Source organism: Fusarium vanettenii (assembly GCF_000151355.1).
Source record: "Fusarium vanettenii 77-13-4 chromosome 7 genomic scaffold NECHAsca_9_chr7_10_0, whole genome shotgun sequence".
NCBI classification, from domain to species: domain Eukaryota; kingdom Fungi; phylum Ascomycota; class Sordariomycetes; order Hypocreales; family Nectriaceae; genus Fusarium; species Fusarium vanettenii.
Genome location: NW_003315875.1, coordinates 122,203 through 144,087, shown reverse-complemented (window position 1 = coordinate 144,087; position 21,885 = coordinate 122,203). Strand labels below are relative to the sequence as shown.

Genomic DNA, 21,885 nt, shown 5'->3' with positions numbered 1-21,885 from the left:
AGAATAAATATTGTAGATTAAACCTTATCTAAAAACCTGTCGATACAAAGTGAAATTGCCAAGTGGAAACTCATCCCAACAGCATTACAATACTGTCTAAACCTCCCACTTCGCCATGTACCAGCCAATCTCTTTGACGTGAGATTTGCCTCTCATTTCCCTGATCTCATGTCTTATCTTCACACAAGCCGCTTCCGTTGCTCGGATCAAACCATCCGGACCTGAGCTATAAATCCAGGCACTGGCGTCTTTGGTTTGTTCCCCATCTGCAGCAAATGCACTCGAGATGTGATCGAGGGTAAGAGACTGCCGGATCAGCTTGCCCGGATCCATCCTGCCATCCACGGAACTGATATGAGTGATCAGTGTCAAATTCGGAACCGATGCCGCTGTTTCTTCGAGTTGGCGCCATTCGTTGATATTCGCTTGTTCCCCGTGCCGAAGAGCCCAGATAAGACTGAATCTGCTATTGGTATCCTGCGCTCGAAATCTCAACCACCAAGTGACGAGACTGTAAGCGCCGGTGACTCCAGTTCCACCCACAACACAGATGATGTGAGAAGCTTCCTGGAACTTGGTGTCTCGTGGCTCATATGGACCCTCCAGGCGCACTTCCAACGTGGCAAAGTCGTTTGGATGAGGAACCAACGCTCCAACCTTCCATGTCCACTCCTTCTGACTCTTCTTCGATTCCTTGCCTGCTCTTTGAAAGAGAAATACAGGTCCTGCACTGCTAGAAGTTGGGACAGCCGCCGTGAAGGCGTGGTTCTGAAGGTTGCTGACTGAAGGAATGTTGATGTAGTAGGTTTTGAGGGGAGCAAGAGACGAAAGGCCAGTTTCAGCGTGAGACTCTGGGATTTCATCGTAGCTTTTCATGCTGCGTGTGACAACAGGAAGCGATAGCCTGTACCAGCCACTGCCCGCATTCTCCAACGTCGCGTTGACCTTTTCATGCAACCCGCCACCTTCTCCACGGAATAGTCGAGAAACCCAGTCGAAAAGCCACAGAGACAGACCAGGTAGCAACAGATAGAAGTCTGTGCTGGCGTGGATGCTGGCGCCGATAAAGATCAGAATCGCGCAGAAAACGTGAGTGTAGTAGAAGAAGTTGTAGTTGCGTCGTCGGATCCAGGCAGAGGCGGTAAGCGTAATAAAGATGATGACGACAAGGACAGCAGCTCCATTGTACGTGGTAGAGGAGTACCACTCGCCCCGTTCTTCGCTTTCCTTAAGGGTCATGGTTGGGTTGCCTGTACCGAAGGCCTCGGTCTTTCTCTCGTCGCCATCGCCGGAGGTATCGAGCGCATACATCTAATCTCAAAGTCAGCACGTCAACGAATTCATTAGTTCTAGTCCGAGGGAACGTACGGCGTAGGCAACTCCATGAGCTAGCACTGCTAGCAAAAAAAGATAGCCAACCACTTTGTGAGCAAACAGCAACGTGCTCTGATGTAATTTGAAGGCTCGTCCCACCAAGTTATCCCTCGAGACTGGTATGATCAACAGGCCCAAAAGGATGTCTGCGTAGTGACCTGTTACACCAGTGACAGTGAGACGAATCTTGGCAGAGTCCCAGTCCAGAGGATCTGTTCTGTCGCCCCAATATTTCCACAGAGCGGGCCACCAAAGCGCAGCCGTAGCCAGTGCGGCAGCAGCGATGAATGCTGTGGTAGCAGCGCCCCCGACAGTAACATATTTGCGGAGCAGCGGAAGCTCAGCTGAACGATGGCTACTCATAGCAAGGAGAGAGCGAAACGATGACCGCAAGTAAAGTGCAAAACTCAGGATCAGAAGCATGCCGTAAAATATGGCCAAGTGATACCTTGTTTCTTTGTCGAGGTAGTCTTCGGGGCATACAGTAGCGTAACACGGTGCGTAGGTCAGACCAATTGTGGCTGCCCCAAGTACCACAGGGACGAGGAAGACGGCGAGGGTCGGGACAAGACGCGACATGGCGGGAAAGGAGGGTAGTTGAAGATGGAGATTGCTGGTGAAGGAAATGGGATTGTTTGTGTTGGACCCCAGAAAGAAGTGCAGACAACGCTTCCTTATCTATTCAATGAGGACCTCCAACTGTGAGGAGCATCAAGGACAGTAAATCACTTTTTCTATACTTGGATCATGTAATCTCCAACACAACAAGACTTGAAAAAGTCAAAAGTGACGCGTTTCCGCGCGGACCACGAGGCGCAGACATCAATTGCCCTACTCAAGAGACTCACTCGGCATTGGAGCCTCAAATCATGTCTGACAGGGGCCTCGCAAGCCGCCCTTGGCATCCAGAAACTCGGGCATTTGGAGTTCGGACATAAACGACCGGACATGGCAATCAAGCTTGTTTGGATGCTTAAACGGCCGAGGTCCAATGAGGTGGCGGCAGTGGGTCCGGTCTCGGGGTATGGGCCGACGACCGAAGACCGATGCCGACTGGATGATTTCCTATTCTGGAAATGTTCCGTAGACTCATTGTATTCGGTGAAAAGGTCTTATCAATACCGTGCGTGTAAGAAATATTTACAGGGGTACCTAACCTTATTTTCATAAGGCAGACATGCCGTACCTTCGCTGCGAAGCCCCTCCTTCAGCCTCAGTCGACCATGGTTACGCCATGATCCGGTATGATTCAAGCCCCCTAAGATGAGCACGCCGTGGGAACTGGCTGACATGAAGCCAAATACTAGAGCCTGGTCACACGGGCAGGCCACCTCCTTGCTTGCGCGGGGACTGCAATTGTATACTGAGCTGGGAGATAGACCAATTATGATTAGTCTCTGGTCAAGCTCACCAAATTAAGATAAGGGATTAACTTATTTTTATATGAGTTTTATAGAGGTTCAGATAGTTCTCTAATAGTAGGGTAGGCATGCTCTGGCAGTCCTCGCGCAAGGCACAAATGTCTCACATAACGTCAACTCATTCCGTCCATTGATATCTCTATGGACACTATCCTATCAAGTCTGGATCCGAACATGGTCTAACTGGTATTTCTTTTCGCTTACTCATCTTTTACTTAATGAATGCACGTCCTAGAGTGTTCTGAAACTTGAGCCAAATCTATTCAGTTATCCCTTCTCCATCATCTCCCCGATTCCTCATCATGGTCTGATCTGACAAAGTTCGCCCATTTTAGATGTAGAGGACCCTGAAATTGGTCGAGGACATGAAATAGATCATCAAGACCCAAGGGCGCCGATATTCTCTTGACCAGACCATCGTAGCTATCTTTCCCCGTGACTGTCAGCAAGGAACGCGCCCATGAACCCTGTAGGCGAATGGCTTACCTAGCAGTATTTGAGCCAGCTTCCATTGCTTTGCATGTTTCTGTAAAATCACGCGAAGAACCTCCTGCCGGCGGGTCGACGGTGGCGAGTTTGAGATGCCGCTAGATATGTTGTGCAAGTGCATAAGCGCAAGCATGCCCATCACAACGATGCAAAGCTCCGGGTCACTGGTGAAGGCACAGTCTATATCCTGGTGACATATTATCTCGAATAGGCGGTTGCAGGTCTCGAGATTTTTCTTCCAGAGAGCTTGAAACCGGGCTTCATCCAGTTGACGGCCAGGAAGGCTGAGAACCAGCTGAGTTGATTGGAGCTTGAGGATAGTCAACAGACGGCAATGGTAGCCGGCCACTGATTCGCCGCCGGCCACATCACGCGCCATCCGCAGGTAGTTGAAAGGCAGTGATAATCGAATGCCGCAGAGACAATCCTCCAGCTCTGAGATTCTCTCCTGGGTTGGATAGCGAGGATGTTGTCTGCCACGGCCATGGACTGCTATGGCTTCTTTCAACAATGCGTTGACCGCGATATGAAGGCCGAAAATGTCTCTACCACTGACAGCGACAATTTCTTGGATCACCTTCCACAGATCGGCCTGGTCGGTGGGGATGAGTGTCTTGGCGCCATTTCGCACGCTGGCTGTTGTTTTGGTCAAGTCTCCTCGCAACAGCGCTGTGCCGATACTGTCAGGCTGTATCTGGGTAGGAGTTGCTGTTGAATAACTCAGATGAGTGTCCAGCAGGTAAATACTCCACCATACGTGACGCCATTCTTCGGCAGCCCTTTCGCTCAGAAGATCCCAGCCAAAGGTGGACAAGTTAGACAGATTGTCGATCTGGTGGAGACCAATGTGGTATGCTTTGCGAATCAGGTTTGAGATACAGTCATCGATCTTTTGGCCTTGGTACTGATAGAACCCATACCAAGCCAGTAGACAGGCGGTTCGCCACTCGTCGAGGGCATTGGGCTCGGAGATTCTCGGGGTCTGTGCAGTCGAGGACTCAACTAGCGAGCTTAACGCAGCGTCGAGGTCCATGTGTAGGGATGTTCCGGTGAGCTTAGCAGAGATGGCGTACACAATTGATGTCAATAGCTCTGATATTTCTCCTCCTCTTAGCTGGGCGGGGAAAGTGTTTAAGGGGAACAAGGGAAACGATGCGTTCACTGTAGACGCAAAGGTGTGGGCCCTGGTTTTAATGTCAGAGTTGATCCAATAGTGCAAGCGGCCTAGTTGCTTACAGTCCATGACGTGCTTCTTCAGAAAGCTGCGAAGAGAATGCATTCAGGATCTTGGTCGCTTCGGACAATGTGTTCAGTGATTGGACCGAAGGATTTGGCTCTCCCGTGGTCTCTGGCGTAGATGCTATATCCCATGTTACGTCGAAACTTTCGTCTATGGCAGTTGTGTCCTGAAGGTCTGAAGAAGAATCAGTGGGAGATGCCGTCGGTGCTGGGCGGCCAGGTCGTCGGCTTGAGCCCCTAATGGGTCCTGGTTTCTTGCGCGTTCGCGAATAGGAGCAAGCATGGCCACATGCCTCGCAAGCTGAGCAGCGAGGTTGATTCAGATCACCTAAAAGGTCACATTAACGGTCAGATTGCTACCTTGCTAGGTGCCCAGATGGACCAATGCGTACATTTGATCTTTTGCCTCTGGTGCGTTAGTTGATGCGTGAGACACTCACGACTCAACAACCCGGGCTCACCTAATGCATCGATCACAAACCCTGCTTCTTTTGTTCGGGGCCCAACGGACTGCATTGGCTGACTGGATTGACGCCCTTGTCGCATTAGCACCAGGATTGGACAAAGGAACATCCATATCGAGACTCAAAGCTCGATTCAACCCAGTTGAGAGTGGGGACGAAAAACTAAGAAGATGAGACCCTGGTGGTCTAGAGTACAGGGAGAAGCTGGGGGTCCTCACTGTCTCGGAACATCTCCTCATTTATGAATTGTCCCGGGATACGAGTCTGTCAGCAAATAGTGGCAGTGTTAGGCCGAAACACGTAAGAATTGTGTGGCTTTTAATTTGCAGATCGTGGGGCGAGATCTGCGGAGTGCGGAGTGTTGAGATAAAGGCCGACGGGAGCGTTCACACCGGCCCAAGTAGCCAAGCCAAAATACGAAATTAAGGATTAATTAGCGGAGTGGCTATGACCTGCATATCATATCTGTTTAAACTTCTTCTTATCCCTTCTACATCTCCTATCTATGTTTCACGCGCATTAGGCACATTCCTGGGTCTATTATACTTCTAGCTCAGCGACTATACCGATATGCCAGTGCTTTCCTCAACACCTTCATTGAGATTCCCCCTTGCCGGATTTATCTAGCAAGCCAACTAAGAAGGTGAAGCATTCATGACCGATAAAGTTATCCCGGCATGCTTAGGATACCTAGATTAAGGAGGCAAGCTATAAGCGGTTCCTTAGTCTAGCCTTTCGCTGCTCTCATTCCGTAAATCTCTCGACGGAGCATCTCATTTTCTGCCATCACATTATTACATTGTCCTTGTAGACGCTTATTGTCGTCTATCTTTTGATGATGCTCTGAAATTGCTATCTAAGGTTGGCTAAGGACATGTACACTCTTGGCGAACATACCTTTTGTCAAAATCTCCCATTTAGATGCTTTCTCGTTCGGCTTCATGATGACGAGGTCCAGGAGCTGATCGAATAATTCCTTTATTTCTGAGCGTCTTTTTCGCTCAGTGAGCTTGTCCATGACCTTCAGCTCAGGTGTTGCGGTTCCCAGCTGTTTAGCTTCAAGATCACCGCCTGCTTCAATGATTTGTGAGGAGAGATCATCATCATCCTCTTTTTGCATTCGATTGATAGCGTCACTCATCGCCAACTCGGTACTCCATTCATGGCTTCCTTGTGATTTCAAATCATTCGAGTCATCATCGTCCGCTTCGACTGTTTTTGGCAATGCAAACAAAGCCAAATCTTCCAGGTGGCGACCAACATGAGATTCATACTGCTGGTCTGGTGCCGGGCACAGATCGGAAAGACAGAGGTATGGTCGCAAATCGCCAAACACATGTTTTCTACTCCTTGTTAATAACAAACATATTAGATCAAGTGCCTAGATCCGCATACTTCCACTCTGGTCTTATCTTGGCCGAGATGATGATGTGGCAAAACGGGCATAGAAATGGACCATATTCATGCTCAATTGGTAGAGGCGATACCCGAAGCTTTCCCACGTCAGTGGTCGATGATGCATACGAAGTGCAAGACACCTCTAACCACATATCATCAATTTCAGATATACCTTTGAAGTCACTAGGAACATTCTCTGCCTTGAGATGGTCAGGAATAGATGAGGCTATCGTCGTCTTTTCTGTCTCTTGGATATGCCGTAGGCCTAGCCCTTGGTCAAGCCCTTCGGAGAGCTGCTGATGATGCTTCTCCCGATAGTGGAAGTACTGGCGTCGCCGCGTGAGTGCACGCCCTAGGCGTTTAGCTAGAGCCTCACTAGTCTTGAGGAACTTTTCTTGGACATGGCGTATATCGACTCCCTCGTAGAATGATAGGCTTGTTTCCAGAGTCTCTGCTTTATTCCGGTCGTGTGAAGCCGGGTTTCTGATGGCAATGGAGAATCGCAGGAGACAATCCACGCCATCCACAATATCTCGGAGGACTTGATCAAGTTCGACCTGTTGAGATTTACCGTCTCCCCAGAGGTACTAGTATTGGAATTTGATATCTTCATCTGCCTCATCGTCAACAGCTCCTCCATCAACACATCTACCAACACCTCTCAATCGTGCTTCTCCGTGTTCATTACCCAAGGATACACAATCAAGCAAGAAAAAGAAGTCTGTACGGTTCTCTGGCGTTTTTAGTTGGGTTGGTATCAAGGAGTCTAGTCCATTGACAACAACATCTCCTTCTCCAACCGATCCAGACAAATACCTCTACCAAATCGACCAACCAATGTCATGAGAAGCAGAAAAGTCTACTATCAGATCTATGTTCGGTCATTCATATATCAGAATCGAGTCTGTCGCTAGATTGTTGTGGATATGTCGCCGATACCCTCTGGGACCACGAGACAAAGTTTGGCATATACCCAGCGACGTATCCTGCGCTTCCGGCTAGCGTTCACTGCACCGCACTCCGAGCCGCCCTCGTGGGTGAGCAGGCCAATCTTCCGCCGCTCGACTTCGCACAGAGGCTCGAGTTATCACTTGCACTCGTCATAAGCGCTCTGCAATTAGAGTCACAGACATCATCACCATTGACGATATAATGTTCTTCCACGAAGCTCAGACCAGCATCTATCGTCCGTTCATCGTCAAAAGTCTCCGAAAGCCAGATAAGAACCCATCTTCGCAATGTCTTGCAAGAGTGAATACGGTTCTTCTCTCGCTAGGTGTTCTGTTAATCAACCTGGCGTTACATGATACTAAAAGCACGCCGGAGATGATCCGAAGTCCCGATATCAACAATGTTTTGTCGATATACGAGCATGCTAGTAATTTGATATGTAGACTACCAGTCTACGGATCAAACAACTCTACTGCTGCTGCGAAGTGGTGTCTCGACAATGTCATTGGACGGCTCGACAGTTTCGGGCATGACTCCTTTTGTCAAGACTTTTACTCGAATGTAGTGGCGCCTTTGAATGAGGATGCAAAATTGTTATTGTGTAACACTATGTAGCTACGAGTCACATATTGCAAATGAGGCAGAAATCGACGCGTTTTAGCCTTTACCATTGTAAGCACCGTCTAGGTTTTTAGTGTCAATAGTCTAAAGTCTTCTTGAATCCCTAGTTAATGTATCCACGTAAGAAGAGTGCTATTGTATTAGCTTAGGTAGTTAATAGCAGCACAAAGATTTTGAGCTTGGTGTCAAACATATACGGTAAATACCGCTGTAGTTCACCTGCATCAAGTACGCGTGCAACGCCGTCACTCGGTGGAAATTGGACTTGCCAAGGCTGCAGAAAGCCCCCTGTCACCTTGACAGGCCTGATACGCGGTTCACTGTAACCAACTTACAAATGAGAACAAGTCGACAGTGTTCCACGCCAATATTCAGCCTTGATCAGGGGTTCCGCGTTGGTTGTTCGGCCAGCTGAACGCCAGGAGGGCACCCAAAGCCTCTCTTTGGAATCACTAGCATAAAGAGAAGTTGGAAAGGTGCAGTGGCCTTACAGATTAGCCACCTTCTGGATCCACATAATTCTCCGTCCTTTCAGAATTATCCCTTCAATTCAGCCTTATTTATGGAGCTTGGATATGAGCAGTCAAATCCGTCTCTAACCGGCAATATCACGCCGGCTTCTAGAAATCTCCACCTGCCGCCCTCCACTCACTTCGCCGCCCGCTTGGTTAAGTGCCGTTGCTCGGATCTCCTCCCGTGGTGGAAAAGCTAGCTGTTTTAGGCGGGTATGGAGGCCCTAAACCCGTTGATACCAGTGCTGCGAAAGCTATATCTGGTGTCTATCAATGAAAGGCTCTGACATTGCTGAGCCTTGCAAGGTTCCGTGTCTGAATATGAGCTGTAATGGCGGATAATTTGTCGTCTCTCAGTCAGCAATATCATGGGACATTTACCGACGTGTCATCTTTGGGTTGGACGCCGTTCGCGAGAACAAGGCGAGTAAGGGATGTGATGAATGTGATTGTTCCGCGGCGAGCATGTCACTGCGTCATACATGTCCACTCCGTGTGAACCTGTTGAAGCGAATGGATATCATGTGGTAGCAATAAAGCTCAATTTGGCATCTGCATGGCTTGGGGGACCCCTACTTTTGGCTATAGTCAAACGACACATTGTCTGTTCTCCTGCTTCCATGATTGCTATTTCCCCTGACTTGGACATATGGTAGGCTTTTATGCTCGTAAAACTTTATTTTAAGCGATGATACATCGTTCTCGTTGTGGTATTGGCTAACCCACACCCCGTTTCAAGACAGTTGTAATCACGGTCGCAATGGGCACTGTAGCAATGGGATACTGACATGAGAACCAATGACACATGACACAAGCCATCCTTCCATTGATGCAAGGCACAGAACCGTCTGCCAGCCACGTCGGCAATGGGCCAGAATCATCTCGAGTGTGCGGATGAAGCCGCGGCGGCTCAGTTATCTCGACGCGATCGGGAGCTTGGCCTGTAGGAACACCTGCTGCCCTTCCCGACACCAAGAATCTGCCGCAACAACCCGAATCTCGGCATCCTTAACAGCCTCATCGCAAAATTGGCCGTTAACCAACTTTTTTCGTGAAAATAACACAGAGTAGCTAATTTCGGGTACGGCAGGGACCGCAAGGCGTAGGTTTGCGCGGATGTCCCAATTTGCAACACTAGGGCGTCTCCCCCGCAAGCGAGTGCCCCTGACGAGCGACGATCGATCACTCGGGGGACGCTTCCGGCCCCGGAGCTAAAGAGTCGTGCCCCACATGCCGGCTGCCGTATCGTCAAGTTCCCCTTGTTTAGTTGACGGACTCGATGCATTCCGTTTGAAGATCTCGACGCTTGTACTTTCTTGAAGTATAGGCTAGAGTTGATTATTCAAGCCTCTTCAAAAGACACATACCATCTATGCGACCCTTTGTCAGTATCTATCACCTCGCGATGCTCCCCTAACATTTGTCCCTGCATGCCTCGCACCAACCCCTTTTGCCAAGCACTCCGGTTCCCTTCTTAAGTGCAACATGATGAGGGCGCGCTAAAGTTTAACGCCTCCGCACGGTCTCGGGGGCTATTGAACCGACCAGATCAAAGAGGCCATTTGCCCCGGTATTACCCTTGCGATCGGCACCAAAGAACAAGGCGGACTACTGCAGAGACCATCAGTTTGGTCTCTTTTTCCCCTGGCTGATGACTGAAGGATGGGTGATGTGTTGGTTCTAAAGATCGCCATTCATGCACTAATACCGGCACTTGTTAAGCCAACATACGCCTCAAGACAGAACAAGGCCATTACGTACGGTCTACTGATCGTGAACGCTTTCTTCTGGACCCTCTGGAGCTGCCAAGTCCACAAGTGCTCCGCCCGTTCCGTCTTCAAGACCGTTGGCCCTTAGCATAATATCATTCTCATGTTAGGCTACGGTAAGCCAAGTTCATTTCTCTCATAGCCAAGACGTTACCTAATCACCGTCTCAGATGGCTCAAAGACTGAAGCCACACAGATTGACACTACCCATCTACACATACTGAGTCATGACTCTCCGACTCAGGCTCAACACTCCGCCGAACCCAAACGCGTCGATCCCAGGGTTTTCATCTGCCGAATGTCCAATCGCAAGAAATGCGTGATGCCTCCAAGGCCAACACAAAGATTCCCCCAGACCACTAGCGTTTAGACCCCGTGTACGAGTCGAAACGGAAGCTATCCCCAGTGCCAGCATCTGGCACAAGTTCCAAATATTCCCCCCATGTCCTGACTAGCAAAGGCCGGACGATCGTCATCTTCCCCACCAAGGTCTAGAATGCGCCGCGGAAGGCGGGGGGATCCCAGAATGTCAGCCCACTTTCTACATGAACGACTCCCAGTGCTAGACATGTTCAAGGTCTAGAGGCAAATCACCGTTGCAGCCAGGCAGCTGGGAATGGTCTGCACACCAGTAAGATAGCGGCCAAGGTGTAGGAACGGCTCGCTCCCCGCAATTTGCTAGTAGAGTAGTACTACGCTATTCATTTGCATCAGGTTCACTAAACAAGGCCAGAGAGTTTGCTGATCAGGGGGCATCCCTAACACGGCTGTGACCTATATTCGAGCCTGATCCTTCAAGGTTTGCTTCACATTTTTCTTGATGGACTCAGCAAGCGATTAGCCATTGTATTTCTTTCGTTCTTTTTATTTCATCTTGTACATTCCGTTGGGAATCGTTCGGGCACAGCATCAAAGATCACATTCGGACTTTACACTTTGACAATCCTCATCCGGGCTTGAATCGAAAATATGACCGGTTTTCTTATTCCCCCGTGGTACAAGAATGAGGTGCCGGGGGAGACTGAGATGAACATCGCCAGTGTCATCTTTGGATTCAGCTTGGGTTCGGCCATCTTCACAGCCTCACTCGCCTTCAAACAGTCTCTTGGAGCGTACAGGAGGCGGAGACTGTTCAGTGCTTATATCATTATGTGTTGGCTAGAATGGATTGGATGTAATTGTATGGGTCTCGTCACTTATATCTGGCTTAAGGGTATTGTGCCACCAAGGTTTGTCTTCCACTCCACTCGTTCCTTAGACATTACGCTGACCCTTTGCTTTACTCAGTTTCTGGGTCTTTTTCTTCATCAGTAAGCAATTCGACCGTGACCTCACTTCCGATAAGCCGGTCCCTAACATGTCTACTCGCAGTCGTCTTCTGGAGCATGCAGATCCAGTTCATTTTACAGATTATCATCAACCGAATAGCCCTCCTGCTTCCCAACAAGACAGGCGTCAACAAGATCAAATGGGGAGTCGCCATCATCGTCAGCCTGATCAACTTGAGTGGCTTCTGCATTTGGGTCCCGGCACGTCTACAAATCTCTCACCTGTACGAAGAAATCAACATCATCTGGGATCGAACCGAAAAGGCCATTTTCTTGATTGTCGATCTTGGACTCAACCTTTACTTTATCTATCTTGTTCGCTCGAGACTGATCGCTGGTGGTTTGACAAAGTATTGGCAACTCTTTCACTTCAACGTCGCCATGGTTTTTGTGTCGGTGACACTGGACTGTGTCTTGATGGGAGCCACGTTCCTCCCGAGTCCTGTTGTGTAAGAAACCTTGCTCACGTCCTGAAATCACGAGGCTCACATTTACGCAGTTATGTGCAGTTCCATCAACTCACTTATCTTCTCAAACTCTACATTGAGATGAACGTTGCCTCCCTTCTGGGTCACATTGTCAAGGGCGCAAGAGATCGCGACGGCACAAGGGCAGCGGATGGCCGATATCCACACAGGCCTCATGACGAAGTGACCAATGTGAGAATGGCCACGCTGATCACGGCCAACCGAACGGGTCATGTCCGCCTCAATGATGATTCAGTTGGGGGAGACACATACAAGAGTGATGCTCAATGGGGTGGCATTCGCAAGCAGGTGGAGACTGAGATTGTCTACACCAATCCCGAGGATCATGATCTTAGCGAAGCAAGCTCTGAAACAAGGGTACTTAAATAGACTTGGTTGGCGGGAAGGGTGGCTAAAGGAGGGATGGGTATGGCGTTACAACTTGTATGATTCTCTAGCCTAATTAATAAATCATTTTTCAATCTACAAGTCCCTCTTCTTTGTCAAAAAAGTAGAGACATGGCACGGCACAAAGGTGAAACGTCAGCACGGTTATCGTTGAGTGCCGCTATCTCGAGACCGGCCGAGGAAGCCGGAGCGGCTCGGAAAATTAGCCCCCAGATCCACCCTTTAAACACATTTCTTTCTTAATTCCACGTCCATCTTATCTTCTTATCATGGCTTTGTGCCGTGGCAAGTCTGTCACTGCAGCTTAGACACCACCAACTCCCAAGTACAGGCATGGCCCAGGATCATGGCTCTGAACCTGGGGCAAATGCAGGCAGCCAGAAGTCCTTGTCGCTTAAATACACATCATCAGGTGCGCTTTCTCGGAACCTCGGTCGTCCATAAGACGTCTTCTTCCTTGATTGACCATGAGGCCATGGTCCAGACCAAGAACAAGTGGAGAGCAAGCCTGCGTGAGTATGTCATGGCGAGTCATGCGGGGCCCCATTCTCCATTGCGCCCGCTCCTCATGGTTCCCCACCTCGGAGAGCTGTCCGTTGTGTTTGTTCGCGCTCGGGAACTTCCCGTTACCCGTTCCCCGCATCAGAAGAACTCTTCCGCTGTCCAGTCGCGTGGTCTCTGATCAGTGTCAACGTACATCATCCATTCAATAAGTGTACAATCAGCTCACGTTAATAACTCATAACATATGGTGTTGAGGCTGTCTGGCCCAATCTCATATTCTTTTCTTGCGGGTGTCAAGTTGTGGCAGGAAAGCTAGCTGGCACCTCTGACAGCATGATCCTGGATCAGAAAGGAGGTCTCCTAGATTATAGTAGACATTGAATGAGATGTAGTGATTTAAACAGTCAGCTCTGGTAACGACTTCGATGAGAAACGTCGAGGAATCGAAGTGCTGGACGAATAGTACATTAGCTCTCGGGTGGTGTTCTGATACTCTAGGGTAGCATCACTGACATTGAGAAGGGGCTCAAGACAAGCGACCCCAGGAAGACATGGAAGACTTGGAGAACGAATATAATCCTTGCAAGTCACTCTTTCCTAGCATCAGTTGCTCATACTTAGACTTCTGGAGATACAGTAGTGTGTTTTCACAATCGCCAAAACGTTATTGGCGGGAATTTTAACGCTCACATCTAGAACGTCCAATTGTGCCGGAAGAGAAGTTTCCTCAATAACGAGTCCAAGCTTCTTTTCATGACACCCTCTAACACATATCGTACGTCAGTCTGGCCACTGGTTAAAGGCTCCGGGTATTTGTTGATCCAGGATAATCACTTCCCCCCAGTACGAGTTACCCCAACCGACATGAGCTTTGATTGCCTGAATGACCCCAACTCCAACATCCCAGCCTGCCTGTTCACAACCGTTAGATGACGAAAGAAAGAGTGACGCCAAGAACGGTTGGAGACGGTCGGGCTTTGTCCGAATCACGCGTTTCAAGGACAGAGGTTTCCTTGGCATGGGACGAACCAATCCGGGAGAGAATAATCATGACCAACAAACCCCGCACGAGCTAATCCCCTCATTTGTCTTGCTTATCCCCTCATCCCTCACGGACCCCATGGGGCATTGCCCCATTTCCCCCTTAATGCCTCCGCAATCGCATGTAACGTTACGTTTCCAGTGGGTAAACACGTCAGGACCTCGGTTGTGTGTCTGGGGTTTCTCCAGGCTTCTTCCAAGGAGAACGGGTTCAAGAGTTGAGCACCATTCACAAGACGAGGATAGCGTCTCTCCGCATTCGGCCCGTCATGCCTGTCACGCTGTCTCGAGTGTAAGCCATCCCCAGACTAGTCCATTCCCCAAGTGTAAACAGCCCCGTCTCGGAGAGCTGTCCGTGGATTGAATCGCGGAGAAGCTTAGACTTTCGAGGGAGCCCAATCCAAATGAAGAGTTAGGCAAACTCACGAGTTGCCGTGTTGCCGAGTTGGCAGACGCGCACCTATCATTGCTCTGATTATGTTGGGGAAAGAAAGCGTTGACCACTTGAATGAGTCGACGGCCGTTTATGCAAGAGTCCACTCCCCCAAACATGTGGAGAAGGTATCTAGAGGTATAATTATCTTGGCTGGCCGATTTGTTTCTTGGTCTTGGCGATCCAAGCCTCTTGGCAACATTGGCAAGTCTTTACAATGTCGCATACTGTTCTTGAGAAACAAGATGACCTGGCCCTTGAGGGCAAGGCTGATGTCGACCACTCGGAAGTTCTCAAGAACTCGGATCTCATGAACGATGCCTTTGATGGCGAGAATCGTGAGCATGAGCTTGGTGTTTGGGAGGCTACCAAGAAGCATCCTTGGGCTTGTTTCTGGGCATTTATTATGTGTTTTACGATTGTCAGTCTTCCCAATTGCAATCGTGCTGATCCTTTCTCGATTCAAGATCGGTTCATGGTCCAAGATGAGTGGTAGCTAACCCTGTAACAGGTCATGGAGTCATTCGACATGTTCTTGAACGGCAACTTTGTCGCCCTTCCGGCTTTCCAGAAACATTACGGCGTCTACGTTGAAGGATCCGGCTATACCATCCCGACAAAGTGGCAGAGTGCCTTGTTCCAAGCCGGTCAATGCGGTGCATTTATCGGTGTCTTTATGGCTGGTCCCATCACCAACGTCCTGGGTTATCGCTGGACGACCATCTTGGGCTTGATGCTTATGAACGCCACGATTTTTGTTTCTTTCTTTGTGAGTATATTTCTGCTCCCTAGCCAAAGGCTCCATCTAATCTGATTTGTCAAGGCCAACTCCCTCACCCTGCTCGTGGTCGGACAAGCACTGGAAGGTGTGCCATGGGGTTTCTTCATCGCCAACGCACCCGCCTACGCCTCCGAGATTGTCCCTCTTGCCCTCCGAGGTGCCTGCACAGCAACTCTGCAGATGAGTTGGTCCATCGGCTCAATCATCGTCGCTGGTGCCACCTACGCCTACAACAAGCGCAACGATCAGTGGGCTTGGCGAGTCCCTCTGGCCCTGCAATGGGTCTTTCCCGTGAGTTTCCCCCACACACCACAACATACCCATGATGCTAACTCATCTAGACCCCCCTCCTAATCCTCGTCTTCCTCGCCCCCGAATCCCCCTGGTGGCTCATCCGTCGCGGCCGCAAGCAAGAAGCCCTCCGATCCATCGAACGCCTCGGCACCGACTCCAAGGAACAGGCTCAAAAGTCCCTTGCCATGATGGAGCGTACTGTGGAGATTGAGGCGCAGACCGGTGGATCTCCCACTCTTCTCGATCTTCTCAAGGGCACTGATTTGCGACGAACCATCATTACCTGTTTGATGTACGCGTCGCAGAACTTTGCTGGTAACTTGATTGCCAACCAGGCTACCTTCTTCTTTGAGCGTAAGTTACTTTCTTCAAACACCCCCAGGTAAAACAGACAACTAATGCATTATATAGAAGCCGGAGTCGACTCTGACCGTGCCTTCCAGCTCAACCTGATCAACGCGTGCCTTCAGTTCATCGCCAACATCATCTCCTTGCCCGTCAGCGGTTGGTGGGGACGTCGCACCATCTATCTCTGGGGCACAGCCGTCAACATTACCTTGCTGTTCCTCCTCGGCATCTGCGCCTCCATCCCGCAGAACAACGCGACCAATTACGCCCAGGCCGTTCTCGGTATTCTCATCTCCTTCGTCTATGCCGGAGCCCTGGGTCCCACCACATACACCGTCATTGCCGAGACATCTTCAGTCCGTCTTCGTGCTCTGAGCACTGGTGTCGGTCGTGCGGCTTACTATGTTGCCGAGATCCCCATGATCTATCTGGCTTCACAACTCCTCAACCCTACTGGATGGGATCTCGCTGGCAAGTGTGGATACGTCTGGGGAGGTACAGCCGTTGTGTGCTTCGTCTCTGCCTTCTTCTTCCTTCCTGAGCTCAAGGATCGCACGTATCGTGAGACAGATATCCTGTTCAACCGCAGGATTCCTGCCAGGAAGTTCAAGTCGACTGTCATTGATGTTAGAGACAACGAATAGAGTGTTGCTAAGAGTTGCACTTGTTTGATCTCTAGAAAGATACATAGATGCAGTGTCAATAGAACCAACTGTCATCTTCATTGTTCACATGCCCTCGTCTGCCCGGTACTGTGACGTCTTGCTGAAGGTTTGAACCAAGAAAGTGTGTGATCAATTGATTGAGCAGGCTCTGCAATTGAGCTTTACTAATTTGACCTCACTGTACTCCGGAGAGTACCTATACGTTTCACCGTCATGCTTCGTGCCCTTCCACTCGGCCGGAAAAGAAAATATGATACACGACACAGGTGGCCCCCACAATGTGCCCATAAATTCGTACCGAAAGGATAGGAGAATAAAATTAGAATACAAATTCTTCATTATTATCTAAATTAATCTTATAATTTACTTATTCCTGGGCCAAGTTCATTATTGTTGCTGCCCTCACCTAAATTTTTCACGACCCCTGGACTCCTCCCTCTAGGAGTCGAATTGCCTGTCAATGAAGGACAATCGACGCCCTGTTTGTGGGTTAGCGTCGTCTGACAATACCCTAGCATAGAAAGAGAGAGAAATTTATAAGCTTAATAATAGAAATAAACTTCCCGTGTAATTTCAATAGCTTTCTCGTATAGCTCGTTAAGGATTATACTTTGATGAATGTTGTTGGCCTGGTTTGGCTTAGCACCGATTTCGGCTACGTCCCAGAAAACAGGGGCATAACGTTATTGTCTCAACACACTCGCTGGCATCTGTAATCACCTCACGTTTTGGACCGAGCTTAGATTCAATTCATTTTAAATTGTTTTTGCGACTAAATATCAAGGTATTCAAATTTTATACCGCCAACCAGAGTAGGGTTAGCAGGGTCGTTGCGTAAATGCTCCCAGCACCCATGGCCAATGTGGGCGCACCCAAAGAACTGCTGGCACTATCCCAATACGTCTTTTGGTTCGGAGTCGCCTCATAGCGATCCGTGTTAAAGGTCGAGTTTAGTGACACACTGCCCACGACGTCACCTGACTCGAGAAGAATATGCGTGTCGATCTCGAGATCTTTCAGGCCTTCTTGTGTCACAAAGATCTGGCGTCCACCTCTGATCCAGTCTCCATAACCACCATATCCTGTGTGCTGGCCGTAGCAGAGGTTGATGCCGCTTCCAGTGAGATTCATACCCGGAAGTTGATCGTCCCACTTGTAGCACCAGGAATTTCCGTGATCGTGTCCGTAAAAGAGTCCAATAACTCCCGGGGTCGAGACCAGCGCGCGCATAAAGGGCAGGTCCTGATCTCCATAATCACAGCTTCCGCTCTCGCCTTCGGCGCACCATCCATCGCCCTGCTGCACGACATCTTCCTCGTTGATGCCTGGCTGGGTGGACTCGTCGGGACCATCGGCCTCTTGCTGGAATACATAAGAGGCGTGGATCGGAATGTGGACAAAGGCAAGGGATGGGATTTCCTTGCCGTGTTCCTCGACTAGTTCGGCATTGGTTTCGTTGAACCATTCCACCACGCTCGAGTGTACCCAATTGTGTTGACGCCCACCCTGATAATAGAAGCCTCCGCGACTGTCAAAGAACCAGAGGAGTAGCTCAGGAGTGCAATCCCGGGTCGTTGTGCAATTGGAAGCGTAAACGGGAAGGTAGTAGTTGGTGGTGCCGGCATCCCTCCCATCAACCATCTTCTGGGTTCGAGAACCGGTGAACCTTTCCTCGCGTTCCAAGATGTCATCGCCGTTGATGTTGAAGTTGTGATCATGATTTCCGTATGTGGAAGCCCAGGTTAGGTTGCGTTCCACTAGAGGTGCGACGATCTGATCTATATAATGGGTGCTATTGTCGCGGTATGTGTCTTCGCCGTTTATGAGGTCTCCGTTGAAGACGACTAGATCCGGCGTGTCAAAGTCAAGCACATCACCTATGACCTTTGTTGATCTGCGATCGACGTCTGGACCTGACCCAGATGCATCTATTCTTATTAGCACCACATAAATTGAGTCAATGGCATGTAAGAGACCAACCTGTTGCATAGTGGAGGTCCGAGAACACACAGATCTGGAAGGCTCCATCATCGTTAAACTTTAGTGGCGGTAAGTCGTCGTTATTTGATTGACGGGTAACAAGAGCTTGGCAGGGTAATGCTGCAAAAGAAGCTATCAGAGCACCAATTCGCAACATATCCAAGAAGCTTGATTAATAGCCAGCCGGTGAATTCTCCTTATCAGCTGTTCCTGATCAAGAGGGCGACTGAGAATTCGGGAGGAGCGGGATGTAGCAATGCCAAGAATACAACACAAAGGAGAGAGACCATGATGAAATGGGTGCAAAAAAAGTATAAATACTCGAGCTCATCGTGGGACAGCAACTGTACCAAGCCCTTGGCCGTCTCGGCCGACGATGTGGGATAGCAAGGCCAAGACCCCAGTTTTGTCAGCATAGCGCATATGTCCGCTAATTCCGCAAGGCGAGGTGAGCTTGGCGACGACGGTAATTTGTCTTACAAGGATTGCCACGCGTCAGTAACGTCTTGGCATCGGTAATTCGCCTGCTAAGCATTTGTTAATGGGTACATTTATCCATGCGTCTTAAGGGGCTTGTCTGGATGTACACTCCATGCCACCAGTACCATGCCCATTCGTTGCATGACGCTCTCTCGATGGGCCAAGAGGTTGGTGTTTCTTGGCACCAGACAAAATGGGGCTCATCTCATCAATGACGCGCGGCCCGTCACACGATAAGAGTTTGAGGGTCAGATTGAAATCGGAGCAAAGATTTAGAGTTGCTCAGGGTTACATCGTCGGAGTTAGAGTGTCAATAGGCCTCTCTACTCCGAACCCTGCTCGCTCAGCCCTGACAGTTGACGACTCGTCTGACATGATTCCATCACAAAATCATAAAGACACAGCTTGGACCACTGGAATCATCAGCCTCCTCGACTGAAGGCCCGACTTGAATCATGACAATGGTCCCCGCTGTGACAAGACCTCAAAAGCAGGTTTTCTGAGTGTGAACCAACACGCCAAGACGGTGGAGCTGCTTGGCGAAAATATCTGCGACTATTTCTTTGCTTATGTGTGCATTAGTTATCAATCGTTCGTTTTTTTGCCAAGACGTTTGCGTCTCGTGTATGTCCCTCCTAACAATCCAGGTTTCACTTTTTCTTCTTCGCCTTTGTCTTGTCCACCACGTCCACCCACTTGGCATCAATTCCCCTCTTGGGCAGAATTTCTCCTACGAGAATTTTTCGTTGATCTCCCTGCACGACGATTTCCAGCAAACCAGGCTTGGAACCGCTGGCTTGTCCGACGCTTGCTGACCCGGCGCATTTCTTCTGCAACTCTGGGGCCAGGACCTGCGGATCGATGAAGAAGGGCTCGAGGTTGGAAATCTTGGTCACGACCTTGGTGCCTGTTCGTTTTTCGATCGTGACGAGGACATGAGGTGGATGTCCAGCCTTGGGCTTTTGCTCGGATGCGGAATCCTTTCTCTTGATGACGTAGAAAGGCTGGCAGAGGTGGGAGTCGTCCAGCACGCGTTTCTGGAGAGCGCTTCTGGAGATACGTCCTGATGCGAGAGCTTGACTGTCATCATGACTCGGGTTGGACCCCAGAATGCTGTTTGCAATGAATGGATCGAGCTTCACGGTCGACGACCCTTGTCCTCCAAGCTCTGGCCGTGACTCGATGTATGACTTGAGAGCGGCCGAGACTTGTTGCGCTGTGTAAAATTCCGTCTTGGAAGGGAGCAATGTCGGCACAAGCTTAGGAGACAAGCGGTAGACGTGTTGAATCGCGATGGCTTGTCCCAAAGACGTATCGGCAGATGATGAGGCCTGTCCACCGCTCTGCTCTCCTGTCTTTGCTTGTTCAGAGCCCGCTGGCTTAGGCTTTGGCAGATTGTATGGCCTGAACCCAGTGACAAGGTCGTCTTCAAAGTCGATGTCGAGAATAACCGTCTCTCCGCCGTTCCTATCCTTGGACTTGACCAATCCCAACTTGTCCAGATGCTTGATGAACTTCTTGGCATTCTTCCACGACGTCTTCTTGATGATATAGTATTGTGGATTCTGGGACCGGAGATATGGCTGGATCATGTTGGAGATGAGAAAGGAGGGTTGAATAGGAAACACAAAGCCGAATTTGGGGCCTGAGTTTTCCGCTTTGGCTTTGTGGATGGCGTAGAGAAATGCTTTTTGGAATGCCTCATCAATCTCCTTTGTCGTAGGTTCATACTCTACCTCCTCCGCCGTCTCCCTGTTGTCCTTGGGGGTTTCCTCCACGTGAACTGAGCTGTTAACTGGTGCTCCGGCGTCCGCTTCCTGGCCATCGTTCTCGATATCCTCCACGGATAGCTGTTCAACCCCTTCAACAAGCTGTGCTGTCAACCCTGGCCAACCCTCTATGCTTTCCGGTGGAGCCTGCCCTCCACTCCCCAGAGGCCTCCAGCTCCAAACTTCGTCCCCTGCCCAGTGCAGAGCCTTGACCGCAACACCCTTTTGTCCCCTCACGCTCGGTGGTAGGTTGCATATGTCGACCTGGCATGTTCCAATCCATAGAGGCACCGTATCCTTTTGCATACCAGCAACAGCGACGACAGAACCTGTTTTTGCCCTTGAGTCCCACTCAGCGCTAGGTGCCTTGATCAGGCCAGGTATCATCAAGTCGGAGCCATGGGTGAGTTTCTCTTCAACGACAAAGTCGGGCGTGTGTAACAGTGGCAAAATACCGGGATTATGCCAAAGTGTGTAAACGGTCGGGATTAGCCTTGGGTTCTTCCCGAGCTGGAACCAAAGTATCCTCTCATCCTGTTCGGGGCATATACCGACATAGATGGTGCCGCTTACTTGAGCCAGGTTAGGTCCGGAGGATGTCGTAAACCGTGCCGAGGAGGTAGACTCTGGGAGAAGAGAGTTGCGTAGAGAAGAGAGCGTTGGTTGCGCGCCTGATGACGTATCATCATCAGCCGATGACTGAGGGACAGGAATCTGATAGTCGCGAATGATCTGATCGGCGAGTTTGCGACGGTCTGAGGAACGCAAGGGCGCCAGATTCTTGATCTCGGGTTTCTTCTTGAACATGGTGAGGCGACACTGTCGAACGATATAGGGCTTGGTTGTGTTAAGGGCTCATGTTGAGAGTGAAGCCTGGGGGTGAGCGACCCCGCGGTAAAACTTGGCATCGTGTAGTCACGTGCTGGAAAACCACGAGCCTACCCTGCACACCCACTTTTTCCCCTTTCGGAGGTCAAGAATAAGGACACCAGGACAACAAAGGAAGAATTAAATCTGAGTAAAACTTAGTATTATATTTAGATAAATACATTGAGATAATATTATAATTTAGCTAAGATATTTAGAAGTTTTTTTTTTATTCTTCCTTATGCTTACGCTTAGGCATGGATAGGTTAAGGAGCTGTTGTT

General features: G+C 49.7%; 7 protein-coding genes across 7 annotated transcripts; 2 read left to right on the top strand and 5 right to left on the bottom strand.

Annotated features, from left to right (window-relative positions):
- Positions 1-96: 96 nt before the first annotated feature.
- NECHADRAFT_82537 (uncharacterized protein) lies at positions 97-1,953 on the bottom strand (the record flags this gene model as incomplete). Its single annotated transcript, XM_003049011.1, has 2 exons — positions 97-1,311; positions 1,369-1,953. The coding sequence occupies 2 exons, from the start codon at positions 1,951-1,953 to the stop codon at positions 97-99; spliced, it is 1,800 nt and encodes a 599-aa protein (XP_003049057.1).
- A 1,123-nt stretch (positions 1,954-3,076) lies between these two features.
- NECHADRAFT_82536 (uncharacterized protein) lies at positions 3,077-5,100 on the bottom strand (the record flags this gene model as incomplete). Its single annotated transcript, XM_003049010.1, has 5 exons — positions 3,077-3,234; positions 3,282-4,468; positions 4,521-4,851; positions 4,916-4,929; positions 4,985-5,100. 5 exons carry the CDS (start codon positions 5,098-5,100, stop codon positions 3,077-3,079), a joined length of 1,806 nt encoding a protein of 601 aa, XP_003049056.1.
- A 614-nt stretch (positions 5,101-5,714) lies between these two features.
- On the bottom strand, positions 5,715-7,229 carry NECHADRAFT_82535 (uncharacterized protein; the record flags this gene model as incomplete). Its single annotated transcript, XM_003049009.1, has 4 exons — positions 5,715-5,767; positions 5,885-6,330; positions 6,383-6,942; positions 7,221-7,229. The coding sequence occupies 4 exons, from the start codon at positions 7,227-7,229 to the stop codon at positions 5,715-5,717; spliced, it is 1,068 nt and encodes a 355-aa protein (XP_003049055.1).
- A 3,978-nt stretch (positions 7,230-11,207) lies between these two features.
- Positions 11,208-12,168, top strand: NECHADRAFT_26695 (uncharacterized protein; the record flags this gene model as incomplete). The annotated part of the gene is made up of 3 exons (XM_003049260.1): positions 11,208-11,487; positions 11,610-12,015; positions 12,066-12,168. Coding segments are annotated over 3 exons (789 nt in total), but the record flags the coding sequence as incomplete, so codon positions are not given.
- A 2,468-nt stretch (positions 12,169-14,636) lies between these two features.
- Positions 14,637-16,486, top strand: NECHADRAFT_45379 (uncharacterized protein; the record flags this gene model as incomplete). Its single annotated transcript, XM_003049259.1, has 5 exons — positions 14,637-14,840; positions 14,931-15,188; positions 15,243-15,491; positions 15,542-15,848; positions 15,906-16,486. 5 exons carry the CDS (start codon positions 14,637-14,639, stop codon positions 16,484-16,486), a joined length of 1,599 nt encoding a protein of 532 aa, XP_003049305.1.
- Positions 16,487-17,253: 767 nt separating this feature from the next.
- NECHADRAFT_70641 (uncharacterized protein) lies at positions 17,254-18,733 on the bottom strand. Its single transcript, XM_003049008.1, has 2 exons — positions 18,488-18,733; positions 17,254-18,420 (listed from the first exon to the last, which is right to left on the bottom strand). Exons 1-2 carry the CDS (start codon positions 18,642-18,644, stop codon positions 17,303-17,305), a joined length of 1,275 nt encoding a protein of 424 aa, XP_003049054.1. The 5' UTR covers positions 18,645-18,733; the 3' UTR covers positions 17,254-17,302.
- Positions 18,734-19,617: 884 nt separating this feature from the next.
- On the bottom strand, positions 19,618-21,543 carry NECHADRAFT_45519 (uncharacterized protein; the record flags this gene model as incomplete). Its single annotated transcript, XM_003049007.1, has 1 exon — positions 19,618-21,543. One exon carries the CDS (start codon positions 21,541-21,543, stop codon positions 19,618-19,620), a length of 1,926 nt encoding a protein of 641 aa, XP_003049053.1.
- Between the last annotated feature and the right edge of the window lie 342 nt (positions 21,544-21,885).

Coding starts and splice junctions, on each gene's coding strand:
- NECHADRAFT_70641 (XM_003049008.1), bottom strand. CDS start 18,644: ATGTTGCGAATTGGTGCTCTGATAGCTTCTTTTGCAGCATTACCCTGC. Junction 18,421..18,487: donor GGACCTCCACTATGCAACAG/GTTGGTCTCTTA, acceptor CATCTGGGTCAG/GTCCAGACGTCGATCGCAGA.